The 26,600-nt window shown below is 42.9% G+C and overlaps 1 protein-coding gene across 3 annotated transcripts; it reads right to left on the bottom strand.

The window, feature by feature from the left end:
• Positions 1-274: 274 nt before the first annotated feature.
• On the bottom strand, positions 275-25,911 carry LOC136342689 (alpha-1B adrenergic receptor). Of its 3 annotated transcripts, XM_066288757.1 has the most exons (4): positions 25,603-25,911; positions 20,378-20,428; positions 3,152-3,286; positions 275-2,541 (listed from the first exon to the last, which is right to left on the bottom strand). In XM_066288757.1, the coding sequence occupies exons 1-4, from the start codon at positions 25,689-25,691 to the stop codon at positions 1,062-1,064; spliced, it is 1,755 nt and encodes a 584-aa protein (XP_066144854.1). In that variant the 5' UTR covers positions 25,692-25,911; the 3' UTR covers positions 275-1,061. The 3 variants fall into 3 exon arrangements, with proteins under 3 accessions (XP_066144854.1, XP_066144856.1, XP_066144855.1); XM_066288759.1 differs by lacking the exons at positions 20,378-20,428; positions 25,603-25,911 and adding an exon at positions 14,763-14,978; XM_066288758.1 differs by lacking the exons at positions 20,378-20,428; positions 25,603-25,911 and adding an exon at positions 6,251-6,581.
• Positions 25,912-26,600: the final 689 nt, after the last annotated feature.

Here is a 26,600-nt window from a genome sequence, read left to right as displayed (position 1 = left end):
TCATTTCTGTCCCTCTGCCGGATTACTGCTCTTGCGGATACTCTTAGGTCGATCAAAAAAAAAAAAATTCGTGTCTGAAAGTCGATGTTGACGAAGAGGGCAAATTTCTGAGCCCGAGACAGATTTATTGTCGAGAAAACAAACGGCTCGAGAAGTTTTGGAATTACGCGCGTAGCTCAAAGAATGCGAGCAAGCGATAGCGGATTATGGATTTAAGTTGTGTGAACGATGCGGAATTGCGGTTTTTCTGTGTCGGGGACCAATAAAACGCAGATTTATATTAAAGATGCTCTCATTTATATTTTCTATTAGAAATACTTTTTTAGCAAATACAAAAGGCCGTGGAGGGTGAGGCCTCGGGCCGTAGACATAAATATTATCTAAAGAATAAAGGCAGTCGGAAAGCTATTCGAAACGCACCAATCATCAGAGAAGTCGCTGGATGTCTCACTTTTTATGATATTTCTCAACTTATACGTAAAAATGCACTTTTAACCAACATCTACCAACATCAGTCTCAATATTTTCCTTACATGTAACATAAATATTTTGTAAGTACACGCACCTACAAGTCTGATACACAGTACCCAAATGGTCTTTGTTTAAGTACCCAGCACTACAGAAATTGTCAGGTTTATAAGTAGAATAAAGTTTGGAACTTTGACCGTAAGAGCCTAATCACCCGTGAATCCCCTCAATTCGAGGAATATTCCGCTGATGCTACGCAACGAATATTTGTTCATGTTTCAACTGGGAATACAAAAACCCCTAAACTACCTACATACTTAAAACGGTGTTAAATACGGTTTAAACGTTAATATCACAAATTATTATAATACAATGTCGCTTTTGAAAAAAAATATGCCTCAATTAAGCGTGCACATGTCGAACCGAAAGTGCCCCCTAATGGAAAATTCTGCCGCAACTAATCCCATGATTATGCGGCAAAAAACCTGATGATAAGGCTAATTGCTCGACAACCACAATAATGGAATCGCTTAATTCCGACTAAGGCACTTTGGTGGTACTGACGCGTTTCAGAGACACGTGCAGCCACGCTTCTAAAATTCATCATTGGAAACCTGGGTACTGGCGCTCGAAAAAGACCCCCGGGCATCTCCTAAACAGCTGTCAGGGACCGTGATGAAGTTGCACTTCTTGTAGTTGCTCCACCCCGATCCGACTCGTTTTAAAATGCTCTTTCGTTCATTTTCCGGTTTGCAGGTCACAATCACTTCCGGTACTATCAGCCCGCTTTCGAGAAGCGGTTCCGTGTTATCCACTACGATATTTATGTTGATACCATCATCGAAGCTCCTGTTTCTGACGATGTTGCTTATTTGGGGCCGCTTGAATATTTCCGCGTTTGTTTGCGGGCAAGGTGGTACCAAGCCCAGCATTTTTCCTATCTCTCGCTTCACGCGCTTGTTCCTGTACCCGAACAGGAACGGAGAGAGCACGTTGGAGAACACAAGTAATACTAAGGAGAGGTAGTTGAAAATTTGGCCGGGGCTTACGCCGATGCACCCCGAGGCCAGTACTAGGGTCAGGCCGTACGGGACATAACAGATCAGTACCATGAAAATGACCAACACGCTAATCTTAGCCGCTCGAGTCTCCTCTCTGTACCTGAACACTGAAGCGTTGGAGATCTTGTGCTTTAAGTTGACTATGAAGTTGTTGCGATCGCTGCTGGTGCGCTTTACCCTGTCGATTTTCGGCTCTTCTTGAGCGCCGTTGCACTCGAGCACCGAAAAATTAGGGGCTGAATGAACTTTCGGCAAATGCTTCCTTTCAGGGCTCGGCGAATGTCCCTGGCCCTCTTCCACATCCAGAGAGTCCAGAGGGGTGGTCGAAGACGCGGACGTGCTCTTCCGCATCCTCTCACTGTTCTGTCGGGCAGCTGCGTAAATGCAGACGTAGATCATGCAGATCCCCAGGAATGGGGCCAGAATAACCAGGAAGAAGTACATGAAAGCGTACACTGTGTTCAGTACTTTAGTGCTGGAGCTTTCGGGGGTTTTCCTCCCGCTGCAAAAGTGCCACAAACTCCCGTCCGAGTAAGTCACGGTACTCAAAGCTGCGCACAGCAACGCAGCCAGCCAGCTGCTCAGGATGAAGATCGTCGCTCGCGATTTGTTCACGTAAGAGTGGTACCGTAGCGAATGTATCACCCCAAAGTACTGATTCACCCCGATGAGCAATATACTGAAAATGGAAGCTGTGCACACGAAACTGGTGCTGGCCTGAGCGAAGTAGCAGAGCAGGTCCTCGGTCGTTGAGCGGTTGTTGAATGCGAAGGAGCTACTACTCTCGAGGCTGGTCTGCAGCAACTGCTCTCTGGTCTGGATAATCTCGATTGGTCTATTGGACCTGAAGATCTCCTCTTTGATCAGCATTTTTTCCTCGAAGCTTTGGACCGTTCGGTTGTCCGAAGACGAGGCGGCTTGGACCAGGGGGAAGGAGCCTTGGTCCACCACTAGAAGGGGGATCAAGAGCAAACTGGAGAGGAGGTTGGTCACCAGCAGGTTGATGACAAATCTGGAAAGAGAGAGAAGGTTTCGGTCAGTTAAGTGGGGCTCATGTGATATGTGCACATCAGGCAATATTGCCGGCGTTATGGTAAATGTTAAGCAGTGAATCGTGAAGAAATTGTGACTGGAGTGGTGGAAGTTAATGAAGGATGACAGTGAATACGATAGACCCTTGAGGGAAATATACTCAAAAGAATGTAAATATTCTTGACAATGTGACGAACAAAAATGTACAGGATAAAAGCACACAACTGGGAAATTAGCAACTTTGCATTTAAAATTTGGGACTTTACTCCAGTAGATATGAAAATTAACAGGACAAAAATAAACCTTATATCACTGCCATTAAACCGACACTAAAAGCATAAATAAGCAATAATAATGGCAATAATTGGGGTATAATTACTATTGTGTATTTGTGGTTGTTTCATTCAGTTTTCGGAATTCCGGAACTAATGAATATATATAACTGTCCATGCCAATTTCCTTGTAGTTATTACGCCTTTGGACAAGGACAGCAATTATCCAGAGTGGTTTTGAGAAGCGATTTTTTGAATTGACGCAATTAATCCATTAGGTGCTAGTGATCCCTCGGCCATTAGTGGAAAATTGCCTACCTATTAGGAATGGTCCGTAGACTTCTTCTCCTGGCAAAAATGACGAGTAAAAAGACATTGGCCGTCACTGCTATTATTGAGGACGTGACGAGAGCAACGGTCACTAACCAGTGGTAGTCCGAATCCATTTGTGGCCTGAAACCAATGAAAATCGTTTGAGTTAGAGCGGGCAGTTATTATGCAGTTATGCAAAAATTGTGCTTCTATTACGCATTTAAAAGATAAAAATAATTATTGCACTCCTCAGGCAGCAGAAGATTACTGCGGTCGCAGCGAAATATCATATCGTATCGTGTGAAATTCTACTGCCCATTGCTAATGAGTCAGTTCTCAGAATCGCTATCATTTTTTCAAATAAGTTCCTGTGAATTGATAAGTTGCCCCTACTCGGGACCTCGCTGGGTATTCCCTATTTTTCTTATACCACATGGAAATATATATACATATATATATATTTTTTCAATCTACCATCAACTCTGGCAGACATTCCACCGAGATAACGGGGACACCATTAAAACAAACAATCATTATTGGTGTTATCGCTTATAGGTATCGCAATAGTGTTTTTCATGGTCTTGATTAATTGCTGAAGCTATTGACATTGCACTGTAAGTGATTTTTAAACGGATCGTGGCACCTATTGGAAACGACAATTGATAATGTGGAAATTTCTAAAGGAAAACAACGTAGTTAAGGCTCCGGCGGGGATTGCGAGCTGTTTGTTTGATCGTTAGGTAGACCCGAAGTGGTCACCTCCATGCAGTTTGCACTAAGCCCCCTCACCCTCCGAAGGCTTCATATTGAATTCAAGCGACGCTCACACTCTAATGAGGCCGAGAACCATTTAAAGACACAAATAATTTTATTGCTAGTTAGTGGTCAAGTGGTAATATCCATACAGTTTGTAGCGACATATTGAAAACCCCAACATAAAGGTCTGACACACATATCTGGCCCGTGAGGTGAGGTAGGTGGGCGTGCTACCCGGCTTCTTTAAAATTTCCCATCAAAAAGGAAAATTGGTGATAATCTTTCATCATATTTAATCACTCAGTATCAATATTTAATTATTACTTAATTTTCTTTATGTTACAATCATTGCCGATTTTCCTTCTTTTTGGTAGAAAAATTGATGTTGAGAAACTTTTTGAACGAGTACGATTTTATCCTGCTTTTTATGATCTCAGTAAGGAAAAATAATACTAGGTGTCCCGGAGAACCCCGCACATAGGAGATTACCATGGGAAATTGATTTTTAGTTCTTGCACCTGCACGGGTTATCTAATTGAAAAACTTTGACATGGGGTCATAGTACTCCAAACCGACCATTATTTCGCAATTTTTTCAATCTCCTATTTAGCTCTTTTTTGGCTGAAAACGCCTCTAAACTTGAAAGATTTGAACGTCCCGCGTAACCGTTCGAGGCCACGATTGGTCAGAATTAAGCAAATGCAAAGTTTTGCCTCGGACCAATCGTAGCGTTGAATGGTTACGTCGGACATTCAAATTCTTGAAATTTTGAGTCGTTTTGAGTCGAAACGGGCCTAATTAGAAGACTGCTATGACCTCCATGTAAAAGTTCAATTGGACTATCTGTACAGGATCAAAAATATAATTTCCTATGTTAATGCCCTATGTCCAGGCTTCGCCTGAACATCTAGTATAAGAAGAGATAATTTAATGGATTCTCCTCGAGTTGTTCTACTTTTCCATACGTTATGGACCCATATTTTCATTTTAGTTTTTTTAAATCTTTTTTCGCTCTTCCTCCATCTTTTAACATTAAGGCCGCAACGGCAAAATCAACATTGCCGGAATTTAAGAACCTTCTTGCTAACAGAATTCTAGAAAGGTACTTTAGAAATTTCAACAATATAACGATGCGGGACACTCGTGCATTCGGAACGGAACGGGCGCGGTTCTCGTTTGGTACTTATCTCGCAACCAGCTCGTGCCCGTATCGCAGATGTGTGACCAGGCCTTAAGGCTCGCGAACTGAAATGGGAAGATCGAATTGTCAGTCAACCAGCTTGATACAGAAAACAATGGGACCGGGGACAAAGGCCAAGTGGTAACCCCCTAAAGAGCGGTTTTTTAATACCTAGTTAAGGAATCAAAGATGCCAGTTAAGAACCAAGACGCAGATGAAGTGTTTTTCAATCTGAAGTTAAGAGTTAATTACTAGCGGAAGGAAGGGTAGCTAAAGGAACACCTGCACAAGTCGACAAGAACATTTTGGCTGACGGTTACTCTTGGCTGTAAATAACGCCACATACATATGCAGAGCGGGACATGGAAGAGGCGAAGAAAAATAATAGTAATAAATAATAATAAAAATAATAATAATAAAAATAATAATAATAATAATAATAATAATGATAATAATAATAATAATAATAATAATAATGATAATAAATCTTACAAATACGTGCAGTTTCCAAATCACTTCCTATTGTGTGGTTCTTACAAGGATAAGCTCAGAGTTAATGAGACAAACCGCGGATGGCTCAGGGCCTGTCACTGGCCTACCGCAATTTTCTAAACAACCAGACCAACTAAAGTTGAACAAACGTGCACTGCGGTCTATGTTGAGGTGCGTCGTTGTAAAAAGGTGAATAAGTACATACATCGATAAAATGTCCAATTTAAAGTAATATATTTAATGCTTTAGGGGATAATAACTAAATTGGGACATGTCCAATGTTTTTGCATATGTTCAGGTGGTCAGTGTCGGAAGATCGCAGGGTCAAGGAGGTCTCTTTATCAATGTCGAGGGGGTGAGCGGAGGGGGAATTTTCGACTCCTGGCAAAAAATATGACGACGGTTCACCGTGGCACGGGGCCAAGCTCGTGCCCGAAGTAGTAGCCCCTAATAAGAAAATCAGTAAACAAACAGCAGAAAACAATGCGCACGCGAGTCTCCGAATTTGGGTTATTAGCACTGCTTGTGCAATCGTTGCAATTTCTCTAATTACTGAACGACTGATGCGGCAATTGCAGAAAACCGCCTCAAAAGGATGAGAAATCGCTATTTTCTAGACTAAACAAACATTAAGACACCCGTGGCTGGTGCGTGCCACAGAAAAATAGCGCTGGTACCTGGTAAGCAATAATGTCAGACATTGTTCAACGGAACTGGAACGCAACGCAGCCTCGCCTCGATGAACTCCAAAAAGTACCACTTCGCGTCTACACCACTGGACTGGCACCATGACAAGGCGCAAAAATCAATCAATGCGTCCAACGCGTTCAAAAACCATTTACTCTCGTGAATCACTGAAAGTCGTTTAGTAAACGCGTAAATAATCATCGCGACTAGATGATGAATGGAACCTAAAAATACCACCATCATGGGTGGTAGAATCGTCGGAGAACCCCACCATCCAGTTTCGGAAAGCTCGATTCATGTTTACATATAAGCTCAGGAATTGGCAATAAGCCTTTCTCTCACCCACACGCGACACCTCCTGTCCGTCACTGATGTTTCAATCGGGATGAGTCCGGATTCGGCTCAATGATAAATGACTTTTTGACTGTGAAACATATTAGCAGAATTGGGGGGTGGAAAGCGAGAGCCGCGGCTGATTCTGTCGAAAAGGAAGATGAAGGCACCTCAGAGCACGCTCTGGTGGTGTGCTCTCAACGGGAAGTCACTGGAAGAGGAAGATTGGAGTGTGAAGCTATAGGAACAGAACCATCAAGAAGAATGAGGTGAAACAACACTTCGTAATTTCTTATTACAGGCGTAATAGAGCTTGCGATTAACTCAAGAGAGGTCACTCAAACTGAAACTTGACAAAATGGTGAACACGAAGTATCTACATTTTGTACAATACCCCTCTCAATGCCTTGTATGGCACGAAAGAAGGCCTACTTCTAGAAAAACAACCTGCACCCGTCGATACAGAGGTATCAAGCTTTCAAAATCTTCTTTAATCATTTCAATTAGTCCCGGGGTCCTGGAAATATTTAATCATGAGAATGACCAAAACAAGTTCGCCCAGTTTGTTCTCATCGGCAGTCTATCTTCGCCAGGGAACTCGACCGTTGGGGCCGTATTTTCTCGCAGCAAATAAACCTTCTATCTATATACTTAATCGGATTAAAAAAATCTTGGTCGCAGCAACGAGCACTTGATACATGTGAAAAAGGTCTACGTTCAAGGCGTCGAAATTCCTACTGCGATAACACAAACAACAACTGCAGCAACGCATAGAATATATCGTAATCCGTGTGGAAATGTTGATTCAAGGGCTCATCCGGATATTGACTATCAGACCTGATGATGTTTTGAGGTCGCCTCGAATGTTTTGATACATAAATTAATAGGGCACGTTGGCAGGATGCAAAAAACCAAATGAATGCCATTATTATTATACGGGAGGATGACGCGTGAAATGAGCCCCACGTGTGTATTTGTCGGGATTGAAACACTCCTTGAATGCAGCCATTTTTGCCGACATCAAAGCAGGATCTAAGGCTATGAACAGTAAAGAGTAATTGTGCCATCTCGGGCAGTTCTCTCGTGAGAGGCAGTAACATCCTCGGAGCGTCATTTTAGATCGAAGCGATCTTTGTGGTTTTTGATCCTCTAGAATTCCCCTTTGTCTTAATCGGGACCAGCCAGAACCTCCTGCCCAGGCCTTCGTGAGTCTGGCGCCAGGTGCGAAATTTTTAGTTGCTCATCTACCCCCAAGAAAAACCGCCGACCAGGAAAGCCCGCAGTCCAATCACGCCGCCCCTCCCATAAGGCCAGCACTGCTGTTGCCTCACAACACGTTTTAAATTCAGATGGGAAAATTACTTCTGATGTGTGTCATCATCTGTAGTCAAAATACGGCAGTGGCCTCGATAGACAAAGTACATTGTTGGCTGGGGGAATCACCTTACTTGCCATTAAATAGCAAAGTTCTACACAATGGTATTTCGATTTTTGGAGAAGTTACGAAATTCTGAAAATAGAGGGTTTATGGGGGATTTCTTCCAATCGATGGAGGCAATATATAGAGGCAACACTGGGCTGTGGAAAACCCCACGGTTTGAGTCGATATGGTTTTTAAAAATGCCGAAAAATTCTAAAAATTTGAAAAAAGTTAGAAGTTTTTTCCATCCTCTGTGTATTTCACTGCAATCCCTACCACTGCGCTCCTGAGTGTCCGAAGAAATCTAAAACATCAGGTAATCCAAACACCCTATTTAACTGGGAAATAAGGCACTGCACATGAACGGATCTTAGTTTTCACAAATTTCAAAATAAAATTTTTCCTGAATTCACTTCACTTTTCATTACTGAAATTACTCAGGAATCTCTAGCACGCGCCAGATTTTTCATGGAAAATAATCGAATGTTCAAATTATCTAGAGGCGTCACTTCGCGATGAATTTGCGTGCCGCACATTGGGATATCTCGATCATTGAAAGTCAACGGAAACTGCTGAAAATCGCAAAATTAAAAGTTATTTTTTGATTTGTCAGCCCCGTCGACATCCCCATCGTTACGCCTCTGATTTCCCGGATAGAGTCTAGCATTTGAAGGTGCGTGATGTCGTCACTTGTCAACGGAATGACGTGCTTCGGCATATGTTATTACTAGTGACGTCAGAAGATTTAATGATCGCCACGCCTCGTGCCCTTTTCAGCGTATTTAAAAACCATGCGGCTATAAAATGATAAAATTCGGGTTTTAATTTAGTATGCACTGGCTTTGTTAGGAACTCATAGGTGAGAGCGATGTTCTGAGAAAAACTACACATAAATTCCTGAGATATTTGCACCGCATTCATCACTTTTACTTTATGAAATAACCCATGGCAGTAGTGTTTATTGTAAAAAAAACTAATGAAGCAACAGTTTATTATCAAACAAGCGCGTTAAGGCGTTTTTCAGATGGTTTAGCGAGAGTCGGCTTAAGTGGGCTGAGCGCTATGATCCAGGTGTTCAGCTTACGAAAGGTCTATAAATACAAAACTGATTTTTTCCGCACGTGGGAGCGCCTATTTCAGTCTATTAAAGTGCAAATTTATACCTTCAATTAAAGCTCTCAATTGCACGTTATAATCTTGAAAAGGTTGATGTTGGATATGGGCCAACTTTAATGGTTCTTGCGGGGATTTTCGCGATCGAAGTACTTGTTGATCGATTTATTTCGATTTGTGCCCCCGCAACGGTGCGTGTCCATAGGCAAACGTTAAAATGACGTTAAAATAACGTTAGGACGATGTTAGAATAACGTTAGAATGGTGCTAAAACGAAGTTAAAATAATGCTAAGATAACGTCGAAATAATGTTGGAGCGACGTTAAAAGTCGCCCTAATGCCGCACGTGCATCGTGTCGGAAAATTGGCGAAAGCTGCCTCTGCCAACTTTCGAGTTTCAATTATTTTTAGTTGATGGCGAAGTAATTTCGCCTATTTTTAAAACGCAGGTTGGTGCTCTATAGTAATTTGAATATTGCGGCGTTACAATTTCACCGTACAGCTCTTGCGAGTCGCGGGGCGCATGTCGCAATTAGAGCGTCTGCCGTCGGGGGATCGGCATGTAAAAATTTTACCGAAAAGGGAACATGCAAATTGATCGTCCATCTTGTAGTCCTTCCACAGTCAGAGATCCGGACCGAGAGACGTGTGAATGAACACAATACGCGGGGTTACGTCACCGGAATGTTTACCTTTGCTTAATTAAACCGAAGAAGTTTAATGATACAACCTACCTACATGAGATCTAACAGGATGTTGTGTAAAACGCCGAGGCATTCATGAGAAGTCTTGAATTAAATCCTTAATTTGGACGTCAATATTGAGGAGCTATTTTCGCAGCGTCAAGAGCTGCGTACACGCAGAATCGCCTTAGAGGCTTCGAGAAAGAACTGAGCAATCGATACTTCATTTGCAAATATTTTCATGTGATTCAATGACCTTTCACTCTCTCTCTCTCTCTCTTTCTGTTGCAAGTGAGTGCTCTCGGCACGATTCTACGATTTTTGGAACATTTTCAGCTTCGCGTTGCGTCACTGTAGAGCTGAATTTTGACCGAACACTCCTCTCCAATGCTTTACAAAGGCACTTGCGATTTAATAGCAAAACCCTTTCAAGGGAGGCGCTCAAAGAGGTAGTATAAATATTTTCCACTTTTAAAGCTCCTGGATGCGATACTGGATAACTGAATATTCGTTGCAAAAAGGCGTCTCATCAATATATCTTGCGGGACACTGAAATAGGTGCGGAAGTCTCACACCCAAAGAGTTCCTATAGCCGTTAAAATTATTTTGGGGCGCTTAGGTGGGTTCACGCCCTCCGAACGAATCTGGGCCCTTCGACGCGCCCCAGAGTCTCTTGAACGCAAGATCACTGCGTCGCTAATTCCTTTAATTTTACTAATCAATTGTTTTTTACGTTGAGCAATACTCCAGGGCCGTCTCTCAAGGGCCAGGGACTCGGAAACTGGAACTGGGGGGCGACGAGGACTGGCAAACCAGTCCTCCTCGTTGCATCTGGAATTCCGGACCCAGCGCTGGCGGTAACGATGACGCAGCATTTTTTCGAGCCCCTTTTTCCCATCCAATCCGCAGTCTAAAACTACCCGAGTCGGATAGTAGTTCTGGCTGTAATGCTCGCATCCCATCAATATATCCCGACCTTCATCCCTTAGCCCGGCCCGGCGTGCCTGCCACCCTCGGAATATTGCTGAAACTCAGTCGCTCTTCCCGGAGGTGATCGAAGGGGGGGGGGGGGGGGGGTAGTATCAGAACTGTCTGGAAGGATGCAGGGCGGCATGCGCACATGACGCGCCTCATTTGGGGCCCAGCGTCAAGTGTACATACTTTTTTCTCTCCCGCATCCATCGCCAAATTGGCGCCGCACGGCGGAGAAAAACGAACCCGAACTAACTTAAACTGGCGTAAACTAAACTGAACTGACGTAAGCTAATCTAAACGAATCTGAACTGACCTAGCCTAACCTAAATTAACCTAAACCAAACAGGGCCACAACCAAGATACACTTTTCTGATTCGTTGTCTCAACATTCCCGATCTTGGACACTGAAAGTGAGAGATCTTGTGTCGATGACGCACTTTCATGTTCATTCACGGGTTTCCAGCAGCAAGTTAGCGCCCATCGATGATAATTTTAAGAAACTTTATTAACGTCGATTAATGCTTTTTATTAAAATAAGACAACTGTAATCTACCACCTGCTCTTTATCAAGCCAGCAGAAGTTGATTAATCATTTATTGTAGTCCTTGACAATGATGCATAACACTTTTGTATTACTCGCAATGCTCAGCTATTTATAACGGACTAAATAATGTAAATTCTCGGCTGAAAACACGATGAGTGTAGTCTCAGAAAAACCTCAGAAAATGGTTTTAGTTCGTTGATTTGGTGGGTCAATTTAAAATATGGGAATACAGTAGCGTCGAGGAAGTAGGCGGTCGGAGGTGCCTATCGAATGGTGCGAGTACCGCTGCTGTCGATGGCCTCTGAAAAATCGCCTTTACGCTGTATGCTAATGGGGCTCGCAGGTGATTTAAAAGAGGCAACAAAGAGTCGTCAGAAAAATGCATAAATCCGCTTAAGACGAAGGTCTGGCAGATTTACAGGCGACAGCCTCCAGATGTTCACTCTTGGTTAAAAAATATATGGGTGTTCGTAGGTGGGAGAACACTACACAGAACAGTAGATGACTCAAAGGAATTGGCTAATTTATTGAATAAATATTGAGTAACTCTGTAGGTTAAATTTACAATTTCGGTGTAATTTTTCTTCTGAATCATAGCGAAATCTCTGCCTTTCGATATAAGCACTTGATAACAACGAAAATGGAGCACTAACCAAACAGCTAGTCCCCTGCTAGTCATTGGAATTATCATCTCTTGTCAATCATTAACGTTCTATATTTATGAATCTCTCATTTAACTATGTTGTTAGCAGCATATCACAGTTATTTTTAGGTCTCGTTTCTAGAAAGTAGAGAAATCACCAACGAGACTTCCTTAACGATGATCTTAATGGCGAGAATTGTAAGTTTCGAATTATCAGGGCGATTTGAAGTGTGGAGAAACGCTTAAAAACATATAAATCAAACTAAAATTAAAAAAATAATAATACTGACTAAATAGGAAAATTTTGAATCGTAACGGGAGAGGGAAATAGTTACCAGATGTCCCTCTGGCGCGCCCCTGGATTCTACGGCACTCACGATGTGTCAATTTGAAGGTGCTCAAAGGATTGAGGCAACCTCTCGCGAAGGGTGTGAGGCTAGGGTGCAGGAATTGTCCGCCTCCTTGGACACCTTATGGTTGGGATTTGTTTTAATTTGTACTTGCCCTCACATTCCCTTCTAGTACTCTCCCCTGCATTTATGTTCGATGAAAAAAAAAGAGGAAACTTGAGCGTACTAACTGGAAGATAAATCCTTCAGCGAAAGTTCTAACGGGGTGATCTTTCAGTTGCTCTCAGATTTCCTCCCCCTTACTACTGAATACGTGTCTAGTTCTGAATTTACGTGTCAACTTGAAGAAGTATAGAAGAAGCTCGAAGACACTCGCATGAAGGCAAAGCCATTGTTGAAAGTTCTCCCAGGATGATTACTGCTCCCTATGAAATAGTCCAGTGGGGTACCGCATTGTGTGAGCTAATGTAGAAAGATGGGAGGGTTCTGATAACAATTCCCGGATTTGATGAAGGGAATTCATTTTTGGATTTGTGAAAAGGGCTGATAGCAAAATTGACCTCTCCAGTTGGGTATGAATTGAGATCTGACAAACAATCATAGAGCTGCAACTAGGGGAAAGTGGGCTAGAATAGCAGGAAAATTAATGGAGATTTTGGGAACATTACATAGGAACGTCCCGTATAACAAACACAGAATTCGTAGAATGGGGACATTGATATTTCCTACTTAAAAGGGACCCAGCCTTCAATGTTGTAATTCAAGAACCCTGCACAGGTGCAATGCGCAATGTGACGTCAGGGAGCTGCAATTTGCGCATCATGAGTAACTTACAACTGGATAAAAATTATCAAATCCTCTACTAAAGGACGTTAATGTTGTTTATGATGAAAACACTTATACCGTACTTCAAAGTGCATTTGCAGCATTTTCATGCAAATACGTTGTTTACACGCTCCACTGTAAACGAACTCGGTATTCTGTAATAGGGACAATAATGTACCAGAGAGTTCTGGAAACCATCGGGCCGTTAATTTATGGAAATAATCATTTGGCAATAGCAATTATTTTTAACTCGTCAACCTAATTCTTGAAGGTTTGGGCGTAGGGTGACAATTACTATTATCAATAGATGTTTAATGTCTGATCCTTACCGCACTAAGTGGCGTAAACTTTCATAAACCTGTTTGACCACAGGCGTGGCTATAACCCAACTAATGCCCTACGCCCAGCTGCTGCCACGCCCCCAATTACTGTCACGCAGCTCCTGTCAATCGCCGCATCAGCCAATGAAAAATGTGATCATTGTTAGTCTCATTGTGCTAACTCATTTTGCCTGCTCACTCAGATAACAATCGCAAATGTAAACCAAACACGCGCGATCGTTACACCGATCAATTGAAGGGGATCGAGTGTACTTTGAGCTATATTGACTAACAATAACTAGCGAAAAAACCGCTGGTGCTAAATACTGTTCAATTCGACTCAAAACACGAAAATAAATATGTATGTAACGCTCATTGATGAAATCCTAAATAAACAAGGTCAAGATTTCTTTATTTATTACGTGGGATTTTATTGAGACATAAATCGCATTGGATGTTCCACATTTTAAGGGCCCTCGTCCCGCACTTACCACTTTTTAGTTTTTGCGTTTAAACGCGTGACACGATCAATCAATATTGATACATCAATTACCAGCTAATTGACACGTTTTTTACCTAAATTTAACAGTTTGTTTGCTTAAATAATTTCTACAGCTCAAACTTGTTTATATTTATACAACTCGCATTTATTGCGTCACAGAAGGGTCCTGCGTGCGTGACGTGCGTCCTGAGGTGTTTTAACATCAATTTACATAACAATTCTACAGGTGAAAATCCACATCCAGCCAATCAGATTTTTACTTGAATTGGACAAACCGATTATGAACATGGGAAATTTTCCACGTAGCAAAGCGCGCAAATTTCTGGATCGATAATTTCGATTTTTGAGCCATGAACCACCGAGGCAGTTGGGACTCCCCATAGGGCTTAAGATTTTCGGCCTTAATTTAAATGGTGTCAGACATACCGCGACTGAAGTGCCGAAAAAGTGAGTGAATTGTAGGCGAAATATATGTAAAGTGAGTGAAATGCATGTACACTGAGTGAAATTTGCGTAAAGTAAGTGAAGTGTATGTACGGTGAGTGAAATATGCGTGAAGTGAATGACGTCTCTGTGCGGTGAGTAAAGTGTGTGTAAAGTGGCGCGTGTCTGGGGTGAATGAAAAGTCTCAAAAATTACACCTCAACTGCCAAGCCTAGCTATTAACGGGCGACTTGCTCCATCAATTTTCCCAATGGTTAAGAGCGCTTTATTAAACGTGCTCAGTTCGACGGACACCGTAAAATCGATTTGTACAAGCCCGATTCCCGATTAGCTCTATGGGCTAGGCCTACCTTATCAAGTCATAGCTCCAACAACAAAAATCCAATAAAACCACTTTTCAATAATCATAATGTCGCTAGCACACAATTGAAAATCACTATAAGATAATATCGACGCCTATAACCGACTCTTGTTACAGACTCGTAAGCACTTTGTGCGCGTACCGCATATGCGGCCGACTTAGCCACAGTACGACTGGAACTATCCAAACGCAAAACGAAACTAATAATAGAAGTCTATTGCATGATGATCGCCATTGAAAAGTGATAATTGGATTGGGTAGGGTATGGTTCCTATGCTGATGGTACCGCGTCTAGAACGCGGGCCACAAATCAAAATTCGGCTGGGGAAAGGTCAAGAGTTCAGAGGCGAATCCCATGGCCTGGATAAATAATAAATAAGCCTTACAAGTTCAAATAATTTTACATGAAGATATTTACAAGAAAGGACTGTTGTGCCACCGATTCATGGGGGCTAATTTCAGATCGGCAGCCGGGGCGGTTCGGTTTTCATCGGCGTCCTCTCAGGGGGTGATGGAAGGTAGTGAAGTAGAACGACTGCGTGAATAATTGAATTGAGATGATTTGAAAGACGCGTGTAGAGCGGTGAGATTTTAGGCGTTTTTTCTTTGCAGCTCTGGCAGTTCGTCAATTATTCAGTGCGAATTTGGGGGCACATTTCCCGCAAGAGTCCACATCGACTGGTCACTTATTTACTTATTTATCTTTTCGAGTGGTCAGGCTAGCGTCCCGAAACGTTTTTGTGGCACGCCACTGGCTTTCACTAATAACGAAAATTAATTCTCAGTTTAATTTACAAACTTTTCCTCGCATTTTTCTTGCCCGTTAACGAGAAATTTGAGAAAGCGGCTGCAGAAACACCTGAGTTTCAGCGTGCAAAAACTTCGATGTGTCATCTGTCAATTGGTTGTTAACTGACATGCCCTGAACTAAACGTCCAAGGATCGGTTCTTGGAGGGATATAATCAATTTACCTCATTGAACTGTTTATTTTTAAATCACCCTGATTTTATCGCGATTTGTAAAATGTTCTCTTGGTTAACGAACTCGTAAAAGCTGCTGGTGAAACATTACAATTAGCGCATATATTTTTCAAAAATTCATCGATTTTCTATCACTCCGAATGATACGTCACACGGTAGCGACACGGTCGGTTGAGGAGGCTTTGGAAGCAAAAGAATAACGCTCCGGCTGTCAGTGTTATTGACGTATCCGCATTTCCTGCCGTTTCGCTCGTGAAAAACACAAAATTTCGACTGAAAATCTGGGAAAAATTCGCGTGGACTTAAAGATTAATTAAGTAGAAGCGTAATGAGTGTTCGTGCGAGATTGTACCCGGTTGAAAACCGGTGAAAATCGCAGTTGTAAAATTCGATTTTATTTGACAATACCGAGAGTATTGTCCCGTTTGCGTTCGGGTTCCCGAAGTCGCACGATCACTGCGCAGCATACCTAGAAGAAAATTTCGCCGAGTGAAAAGAAAAAAATCATAGACGCAGGTGAGACCGGGTAGTGCAGTGGGTAGTGTGTCGAAAATAAACCAACTGAAATTCCTCTTCATAATGGCTGCTGAATCATCGTTCAAACTAGCTGAGGTAAGGGATTGGTATTTGATCACTACTAAACCTAATTTACTTCCCTCTTTATTAATTTTCTTCTGTGCATTAATCACTCGAAGTGATACGTGTCACTTTTTATGTGTCCTTCCTGAAGCACATACACGCTGTATATTATTTCGTTTCGCACATCGCTTTCTTGGTTCGGCCGATGAGCTGTACGCTCGCAAAAAAGCCTATAAAGTTATTTGAATTTTTGGAGGCCATGGGATTGTTGTTATCTTCGGCCCTATGATTGATTCCTTTGCACAAGGCAGATGGCTAAGTTTTTTTTGTCAGTTTTTATACCGACATCGACTCCTAAATGATTCAGCCAAGTGGTGGCAGCGAGGATGGTGACCTTTATCGAAAACATCCTGGCATATATAAGTGACTCATGAAATTCCTCTCTTTTTTATGCTCTATCGGTTAGGGCGCATTCCTGTGGATTGATGTTGCCTCGGAGACAAGATCATGGCCAAAAAAGAAGCCGTTGACGGCCACCCTGCCGCATTTCACATAAAGTCAGACACGTATTATTTTCACCTGCAGAACTATCAGATTTTGCCCAAAACCTGCATCTTGAGAGGTAGAAGGAGTTGGATTTCACAACCATAATTTCAAAGATTTTCGATTGACACGGACACAATTGCACTCACAATGGGTGGGCCCAATCAGGAGAAGCAGTCCTCAGGAAACCCGCAAGTAACCTGCCAAAACCAACTTCGCGTTTTAAATTTGGTCTCCTTGGAACACGTGGTGCCTCGCCCGCCTCGCGAAAATTTGTATAGATGCATTTTTTCGAACCAGCAATAAACATCGTGATAAATCAAATTTACATCGTTCCAGCTATTGCACAGCAATAATACAACATTTTTATCGTCAAATGCAGAAATCATGAAGCCTTGTTGCGATTTGAGATTTTTCCAAGCTGCTTCAGACCTCGTTAATTGCAGGGTTTTTCCATTCGGCCGATAAATGTGGTTGCCTAGAAGTCATTAAATTTTTTTCGCAGTTTTATTGTGTTTTGCTGACTTTGGAATACTTTGATAAACACCGGACAAGTGACGTGGACTTCTGGGCGCGTCATTGCGCCGGCCTTTCTGAAACCTCATCGACGGTTCGCGTTGCCGAACTGCAAGAGATTTCCATATTTTCGAAGATTTACTAGCGGTGTTCCTCGTAACTATTGGTTTTACTCTTGACGTGCGTGTTTCACACAAAGGTCGCTTTAGTGCCGGTATTCACGGTCGTCCGCAGTCCAAGAGATTGTCTGATGAATAATTATGCAAATTCACCCACACGTGATTAGTCATCCGCATGGACCAAAAAACTACACGATTCTCGACATGGGCTCATATTTAATGCTTATTATCATTGTAAGAGTTCCATTTAGTGTCATTCCATAACAATGATAGTATCAAATTGGAGTCTTTGTTTCTCCTTGTTCGGCACGTTTTTTTATGTCCCTTTTGTTGTTCAATAGTTGACACGGGAATTATGGCACACTCGATATGTTCACTGGTGATTGTTTAAGCCAATAAAAAAATTAATTATCGAAATGATATCTAGATTCGCCTAACGATCGTACAATTATCGTCACATACTTTTATAAGCCGCTTAATGAGCATTAAACGATATTCATTAGGCTTTGATGGAATGAAGCGAATGGCAAGTAACTGGCAGCACGTGTACTTGACGTGGCTGATCGACAGGAATAGGATTATATGCAAACTTTTCCATTGAGAGAGCACTTATAAGGACATAGAGTGCAACGCAATTGTGAGGCCTGACAATTTTCATTTAAGCACCGGAGAAAATGTCTTAGAGCGAGGATTTGTGCATACAGAACGACGTCACGTCGGAGTGACTGCTGAGAGTTTGAGGCATTGTTGATATATGACTTTGACAAGCGGTGGCAAGCGTAAACAAACCAAAGAGCCGTTTCCACGGCAACAAGCGAGGACGAATTGAATTTCTTTGTTCGGCAGCGTCGCTACAAATTTCGCCCTTCTCGCATGTTAATGCGGCATCGAGCCGGCACTGAGAAATTACACCTCAAACGTCATTCTGTGGCATATTTCAGTCGGAATGACTGGTTTCTTGCCCACCACGCGTCGCGTTCACTGTGCAGCAGGACCGTCCTGAGTGGCCGACCCATGCCCGTTGGTTCGTCGATGGTAGCTACCACTTCTTTACGACCGAATTTCCACAGAAAAGGCGTACCCTAACGGTGCTTAGGACAAAATTTCGCCATTTTAAATTAAACGCGAACGCAGCCGCATGATTTTTAAATGAATTTTCAACAATCGATTGAACTTAATAATTGTTTTCCTGTTTCGAACTAAAATGACTAATCGGTTCAATTTTGCATTTAACAGAGCAATCACGTATTGGCACGCAACTTCCTGAATCTATATTTACACTCTATTAGCGATGATGATAATTCTAAATCCTATCTGTTAGTTAAACCCGCAATTCCTCTCCCGTCATTTATTCTCTAAGTTCAAAGTATATGTTTTTTCTATTGGCGCTTGAACTGCATAATGTATTAAGATAACTTAATTGAAGGTCAATGCATTAATGCAAGTACGTAAATTTAAGCTCGTGTACAAAACACGGCTACTCTTATCGGGTTTTAGTGCTGAGCTGGGTTGCCTCGGTAAAAGTGACGAAGTACCCAACGGCAGATACAGTGCCGTTTGGGGCCGCGTCAAGGGGTTCGTGGGTAAAAAGTCATCTGAACGGAGGGCGGCGAAGTCCTGTTGTTTTTGGCCGCAGGACCAGCCGAGGGAAAACATTTGGGTTAAAGACGCGTGGGCGTATCATATTTTTCTCACGTGGAAAAATTCGAGTTGAAAACTCGCGGTGGCGCCCTCTAGCAAAAATTGAAAAGACAAGATAAAAATTTTAATCACATTTGATGCAATTTTCCGAGCTTCGCAGTTTATCGACCGAATTCGCCAAGAAGTCTGCATCGCAGAAATCCAATTATGCAACTACCAGATTACGCACAGAAAAACTGACCAATTCCATTTATTCATTTAAACGCTAATTAGTATTTCGAAGAGTGCCGATGATGGAATTAATGGTCTTTGTTTCCGAACCATTGGGCAGCGAATTATCTCGGTTTCCATGAGCAATCATTGAGTTTGTCCGCGCCAACCTCGTATCAAATCGCCAAATTCCAGTAGGCAGGTACTTACCCGAAATACAACCAGAAATAATAACTAACCATGACCCGCCTCAGGTGTCGTTTTTATACGTATAAAATTAACCAAGAAGGTTTTTTTCCCCCAAGCTGGTCGTTTCCGCTCTAGTTGCACCTCTCGAAATGCCCATTTTTTGCCCATTCGCCGGCCTGTTGCGCTGCTTGGCGTCTATCCAAATATTCCTCGCACTTTGCACCGAATTACCTTAAATTTTTTAGACTTTTTACCACACGAGTTTGCTGCCAAAATTTCGAAATACTTTCGATTCTCCAAAATAAAAATGAAAAAAAATAGGAAGCAGCTGCAGGTACTGACGCGTTCCAATTCGCCCCAGAGGGGCCGCGCTTCTCCTTGGACGCGCGCTCAGCGCCGCTACGTTACGTTTAACGTAGGTCTTTTTTAATTAATTGAAAATATTCGATAATCACTTGATCACCTCATGAAGAATTTGTAATTACGCAACACGCCCACAACCGCGAGTTCAACCGATGAAACCAACGAGGAGCACAGGTATGTTAAGACGCGGCGTTACTCATGCTCTTTAAATCCATCTCAATCTATTATTAGTGCGATTAGTTCCGGTGAGTTACGGTTCCGAAAGCGGGTCGAAATTCGGAATATTTGCATTCCCCCGTGGTTTTATTGCCTCACGATGTATATTTATTTTCGTTCTGATGCTCAAAATAATGGGGCCATTGCGACCTAAATACACACATATCGCAGAGCTTTATGATGTTATTGTGATCATTCGGCTGCCGCTGATCTGATCTGATATGCAGGAGCTTTAGACTGGACTTACCATTTATGTTTCAGTGGGACTCGTCCTTGGGTCTTTGAAGCCGCAGTGTATCTAGAAAAGAAATGAGCTGATTAAAAGGAGTTGCGAAAAGCGACGGAATCTGTCGGTTGATTGTCTTTGTCTCTTTTTTCCCTCGTTCATCGACATTTCTGTAATCCCCTTCCTACCAACCCTCCATCGTTTCTTGGTCTTTGTCTCGCCCAAGCCCGGACACGCCCGTGTCGTGACTGTCAGTCGGGCAAATCTGTCAAGAGCGAAACGGTCTTCACATTCCCGCGTTAACGTTCAAAATCTGTCCAGTATTGACATGCTTTCTGCTTCTCGCGTCTGTCAAAGTATTCGACATTACGCAATTGCTCAGGTTTTTTACCGCTTCCGTTTCCGAATTTTGTAGGTTTTAAACCATTTTAAATGCGGGTTTTTTAATATGCAATAAAAACGCTTTCAAAGAGCTTATTACCGTGTTCCAAGTTCATTGCTGAGCAACAAAAACCAGGAAAATCAATACCCCAGATATACCTACTTGTTTGCTCGAGACGCTTCACTAGACGGCATGTTTGCACAATTGAGGAAGCGGATTAATAATTAGTTCGAATTACTAGAAGTGGAAACTGTTATTTTCATTCTTTTTTGTACAGTTTTGATGGTAATGAGGGTTCATAACGGCCTTGACGCCATCAGACCCGTGGTGTTGATATTGCGACATGTCCAACAAAGTGTTCAACTCATCCATTAAACATTAATTGGATTTGTGTTTTTCAAGTCTATACTTTATGCGTTTACGGCTCGGAATTGGCGCAAAGCGACAAAACGCGCTTTGAACAATTTATTGTCTGCAGGTGGAACGTGGAAAGCGCCGATTGAATGACAATTAAGCCGATCGTGGTTGAAATGTGCCAAACGTGGTGGTTATCGCGACCGGAAACTGCAGTAGAAGGATGAACTTCTTAGGCGATCGGCCTGGGCCCCCGGGAAGATCCCCCGAAAACTTAGTCTATCGTATCATGCGACACTGCTCTCGAAACCTGGGATCGGCGAGCACCTTCTCGATGTGAAGCATACAGGATTGCGTCACGTAGAACGTTCATGCGACTGCCCGCAGCCACACCTAGCGGGAGACGGTCAAAAACTGAAGATTGCGGAAAAGTCAAAAATTGACTTTTAGGTTACGTTCCGTCAAGTTTTTCAGCCGTGTTCCGCTGCATGTGAAAAAACAATAGACGTCATCAGAATGCACCTTTCGATTAACGCTGAATCAACTTTTTATCGCAAGATCGCGTAAAAATATACTACTTGTAATCGTTTAAGAAGGAACAATTTGGTTTCTGGGTCAAGGGGGAGGTCAATCGTTGCGGTCAAGGCAGCCGTATCCTGTTCTGGACGGTCAAAAGTGCAATGAATCCTTAATACGCTCGACAAAATTAAAATGTTCATATTTGACCCCACGAACGTAAACCAATTTGGAAGGTTCAAAGACGAAGGGAGGGATGACGGTCGAAACAAGCGGCATCAGGTTTCTACGGTTGGCGAGAGTTCCTGTTGATAATTCGCTTTAATATTTATTTATCCATCTAATAAAACGAAGAAAGTTATTCAACCCCGTTATAGGCTGATCCGCGCAAAAACAAGACCTATTGTTCATTGTTCGAAATAAGGCTGACCGACCCTGGGGCGAATGCGTGTACCCGTATCGCGTTACATAAATCCTTTTATCTAATTTGTTAACCTTTCAGTTAATGCTTTATTCATTTGCTAAATTAATTTGCTCGTTTCGGGTGCAAATTTCCTTTATGTAAATTAATATTGCAAATTCGATCGTTTATTAACGAAACTGCGCTAACCCAACTAAACACATTTACTGCTTTTAGTGTTTGGTTATTGGTAAAAGCGCATACTCATGACGTCGCAGTTTTCCTCTTCGAATCGCTCGGAAGAAAGGACACCACTACGCACTACGTTTTGCACCTGATGCTTCTGCTTTCACTATTCCCATTAACCCTGACGCGACCACAGTTGTATGCGACGTCATTCTGTATACCTCCAGAACGGTTCGTCTTACACGGGGTCACGGTGCTACACAACAAACAATCATTTGGGGCCGAGTGACTGTTCCCAAAATATCGCAATCGACGGCCACAACTCAGGGGAAGAGGAAAAAATCACTTTGCTTTCCCTTTCGGGTTTAAAAAGTGGAACGCAAACCGCATTATTTGCACGATTTCCACTCTAGGACTTCGCCGCTCAATACAACCGTTATTCGCGACCCGAACCTTTAAATCAGACATTATTTCGCCCACAACCTCAGAGTTTATCTAAAATTACAAAACTATAATTAGATTCTTTGGTTTTCTAATTAACGGATGACATTGAAAATGGCGCCTGCTCCGAAAGCGCAACAAAGAAATCCCCCCGATTTCGTTGCCGCCGTTGAAATTAAATCATTTTTTTTCGTGATTACGAACTATTATCGTGCCATTTTTAATGAGTAATGTGGTAAGAGGTCTTTTAACTGTTCTTAATTAAGTCGCAGTCAAGGCCGGGAGATGTCTCAGCAACGCTCGAAAAAGAATCCCACCAGGAACAAAGTCTGGCCATCTCGGGGGACCGCCGGTTGTTCTCCGTCCTCAAATACGCACAGAAACCCAAATTCCTATTTATTTATTAATTAATGATTATCAATTGGTGCTACGACGCCGCAGTTATAAATAGCTGGACCTACATAAAACCGGTACTACCGAGAAATTTGCAAGCGGAAACTGATACTAGACGAAGAAACAAAGGCAATTATTAATGAGACGTCTCAGGGCAGTGCTATTGCCCAATCAGGAAGTACCGGGGACTTGATTAGGGTAGCAATTATCACGAAATGTCGCAAATCGAGCGGGGTAGCGAAATGTCGCTTGTCCGCCTATCATTTATAACAAAACGCGTTTCCTATAGGGATTTTTCGGGCTCCGCAATAAAGCGTTGTTATTACCGAAGTTATTGTTTTGCTACAATAGTAATGATAAAGTACTTCAGGAACTAATGCAATAGCGGCGATTGCAATATATCCGGGCTTGTGTGCGTAATTTAAATATGCCAGCAATCGAGATTACGCATTTCAGTACTTATTTGCTCAGCTGAAAACTGATTAGACAAGTACCGTGTTTTCCTAGGAAAATCTCTGCCGCCGCCCCCGTCGCTTGCACCCGAGCAGCCCACGCCTCGATCACCCCCTAGGAGCGAAACCCGGATGCGCGAAGGCATTATCACTCAGAGCCGCCGTGTTTAAGGTCTCTGCTGGACGAACATGAGAACCTCCATTAAGCCATCCACGGTACTCAGCAGTACTAAAAATGCCGCGTTCGGCTCGAAATTCACGTGGAAATCGAACAACGCCACCAGTACTGAAGCAACGAGGTCCCAAATCACCACTGGAATTCACGTGGATGGTTGGTGGTACGTCTCGGATCGACACGTTGAGAATTCCCGATCGCGGCAGTTTTTTAAGCGATTCAAGCAGGCGGCCGACGGGACCCATCGGAACGGAGCTGACCTGCGACTCGCCGCTGAACAATCCTTGTCAAGGTGGGAGTCGCAAGATGACCAGGTCGCCGGTGGACCAACCAAAAGGTCCAATCGCTCTCGTCATTGGTCGCGAATTAAGGTCGTTAAAACCATCAAAAATTAAATTACGCTTCACATCACGCGCCGGGAGAAACAGGACGACAGACCTAATTAATAAACTAAATAAAGAAAACTAATTTTGCGACTATTCCCCGCGAATCGAAGAGCTGCATGTTGAAAATTGATTGATTTTTCGGCCTTGGTCTCGCTTCGAGAGTTCCATATCATCTCCCACGTTTATCAGTGGGAATCGATTTGCATGTTTACTGTCCAGAGACACATTGAGCGGTGTCGGACAACCAACAAAACAACAAAAGATGAAAGCAAAAGTCTACCTTTTCTTGACACTTGGCGAACGCAAAGTTCATCTGAGAATAGCGGTAAAAACTCGCTCGTTTTCGGGCGTACCGGGAACGGAACAACGAACGCCGTTTAATCTGGTATTGGCCCTGACGACGAGGGGGCAACCAGCTCAAGTATGGTCTCACGGAGTGCCAAACTGTTCGAAAAACCGTGGGGACAACTGTGGTAAAATGGGTCATGCAGTAGCTTCGTGCGATCGGCAAAGGACGAATTTTAGCCGAGTTTTAGTGTCCCGAACACGGCGAAAATAGCCATTTAGAAATCGTTCCATGTGACGGCACGAACTACACTGAGTCAAAGAAACTCTCACATTAAAGGTGTCCGTCTGGACGGATCAATGCCTCGTTGCGGATTTACCATGGTTCGCCATTTTAATAACGATTACCAACCACCAAAGTCTCCGAGCGTCTCTCAGAATTTCCATAATCTCGTAAACGAGGATTTAAAAAATCGGGCCAATTCGGATGCCGTTTCAGCCAGGTCTCTCTTATGCAAAATGGGGCACGAGCCTACGGAAACCTCAGGACTATTTCGGGAAACTCACCTCCCCCCCCCCCCCTCCCTCCACCGTCATGTCTGGCGATTTGATTACGTAAAATTAACCGATTCATCCTTAGATTATGCACACGCAAACCGCACTTCTTAGTCCTAAAATGAGCCAAACACGTTTATTATTCTTCTGCTCTATATCCTTGTTGGGTGAAAGTGCGATAGTTTCACAAGATGTTCTAGGTCGGACGTTATTCAATTGGTTATACAACATTCAATGCCCCTTTTAACTCCACTGCGTCGGGCTTTACCTGAATTTCCTCAAGGCTGCTCACCCAGGGGATTGCCTCACGGGTGCTCCTCTTACGTAAAACAGACGCTTCGCAGTTAACAACAGTTAGTTTACCCACTGTTAATTGGTACTTGACAAGTCGTATTTACCACGCAGTTGGTAATTCCGTTCGCACGTAAGGACTACCAAGAGGTATTCCAGGAAAGCTGAAGCCCGTTTCGTGCGAGCTGGGGCCCAGGTTCAGTTCGTTTATGGTCATTGTCAATATCGCGTTAACAAATCAATTACAATAGAAAAACACGTAAGAAACTGTTTCAAATTCAATTAACCCAGTTTTAATTAAAACTGGTTTTGGTGCTTTGAATGCTCCTAAAAACAGTTGTTATGTAAATGACCCCTCAAGAACTGAGAATGAATCACCGATTTTCGTCTCACCACCGATGAACTTATAACAGAAAATATTAATGCATACCTTGAGGATGTTCCAATAAGCTCTAGCACCTTCGAAGCACCAACATTACCATCCAAACAGTGAACACGATCACTCGAAGAAATCACCATTCTTTATGGCAGTACCAGGTACACGACACATCTTGCAGTTTTCAGCAAAAATTTTTCATTAGGAATCGCTCTGGTTTAGGCAAACATGGCCCGATTCGCGACACGATTTTAGTCTGTTTGAAGTACCCAGCCTGGACGTCGGGTAGTACTTCAACACTACTAAACTTCAGCTGAAAATGAACTGAAACACGGTGGCTACACGACAAATGGTTTATAGTCCCTGTATAGCATAGCAGCCAATACGAGGGCTTGGTTGGTCTCTTGAACGAAAGAAGTACCGATGGGTCATTCTCGAAAATGCAGAATTTTTGAAATATTAATTATTTTCGGTTTCAAGGGAGGCGGCTGTACGTGTTGAGCTTGTTCAGTGGGCGATAAGTTTGTACCTGTTGCAGTGAATTTTGTCGCGAACGGAGGCCTCCCAGTAAGGACTATTTGAGAGAATTTTCGTGCCTTGTAGAATGGCCCGTGCGCAGCTCTCCTGTGGGGTAGGGGAAACCTTGCGAGTGCTGCAATTTCCTACATTTCCCCATATTTTCCACGTTATTTCCAAATTATTTTCATTGAGTTTATTATGGAAAGTGCGTTCCTGCAGCCGCAATAACATTTAAACGATTTTCTAAACAGGTTTCACGCAGTAAACAATTTGCTGCGTTCCTGGTTCCGCTGCAGGATGAACGAGACTTTCAGATTTCAGGATGATTCGATTGCACCTGTATTAGGGGGGGGGGGGGGTGCTTGAAGATGCGGCTCGCAGGCCCCACGAAAGATATCCTTTCCCTATCGGCCCGAGCGAGCATTGACCTTTGACATGTGCCACGAGTGACACATCCATTACATTATTGCGAACAACCTTGAGGGGCTCTTCGACTCTGCCCTTCGCTCAAAGGGAACAAAGGCTAATTCCAG

The sequence above is a fragment of the Euwallacea fornicatus genome, chromosome 12 (genome assembly GCF_040115645.1).
Source record: "Euwallacea fornicatus isolate EFF26 chromosome 12, ASM4011564v1, whole genome shotgun sequence".
Lineage (NCBI taxonomy): Eukaryota > Metazoa > Arthropoda > Insecta > Coleoptera > Curculionidae > Euwallacea > Euwallacea fornicatus.
This window is presented reverse-complemented; position numbering and strand designations above follow the sequence as displayed.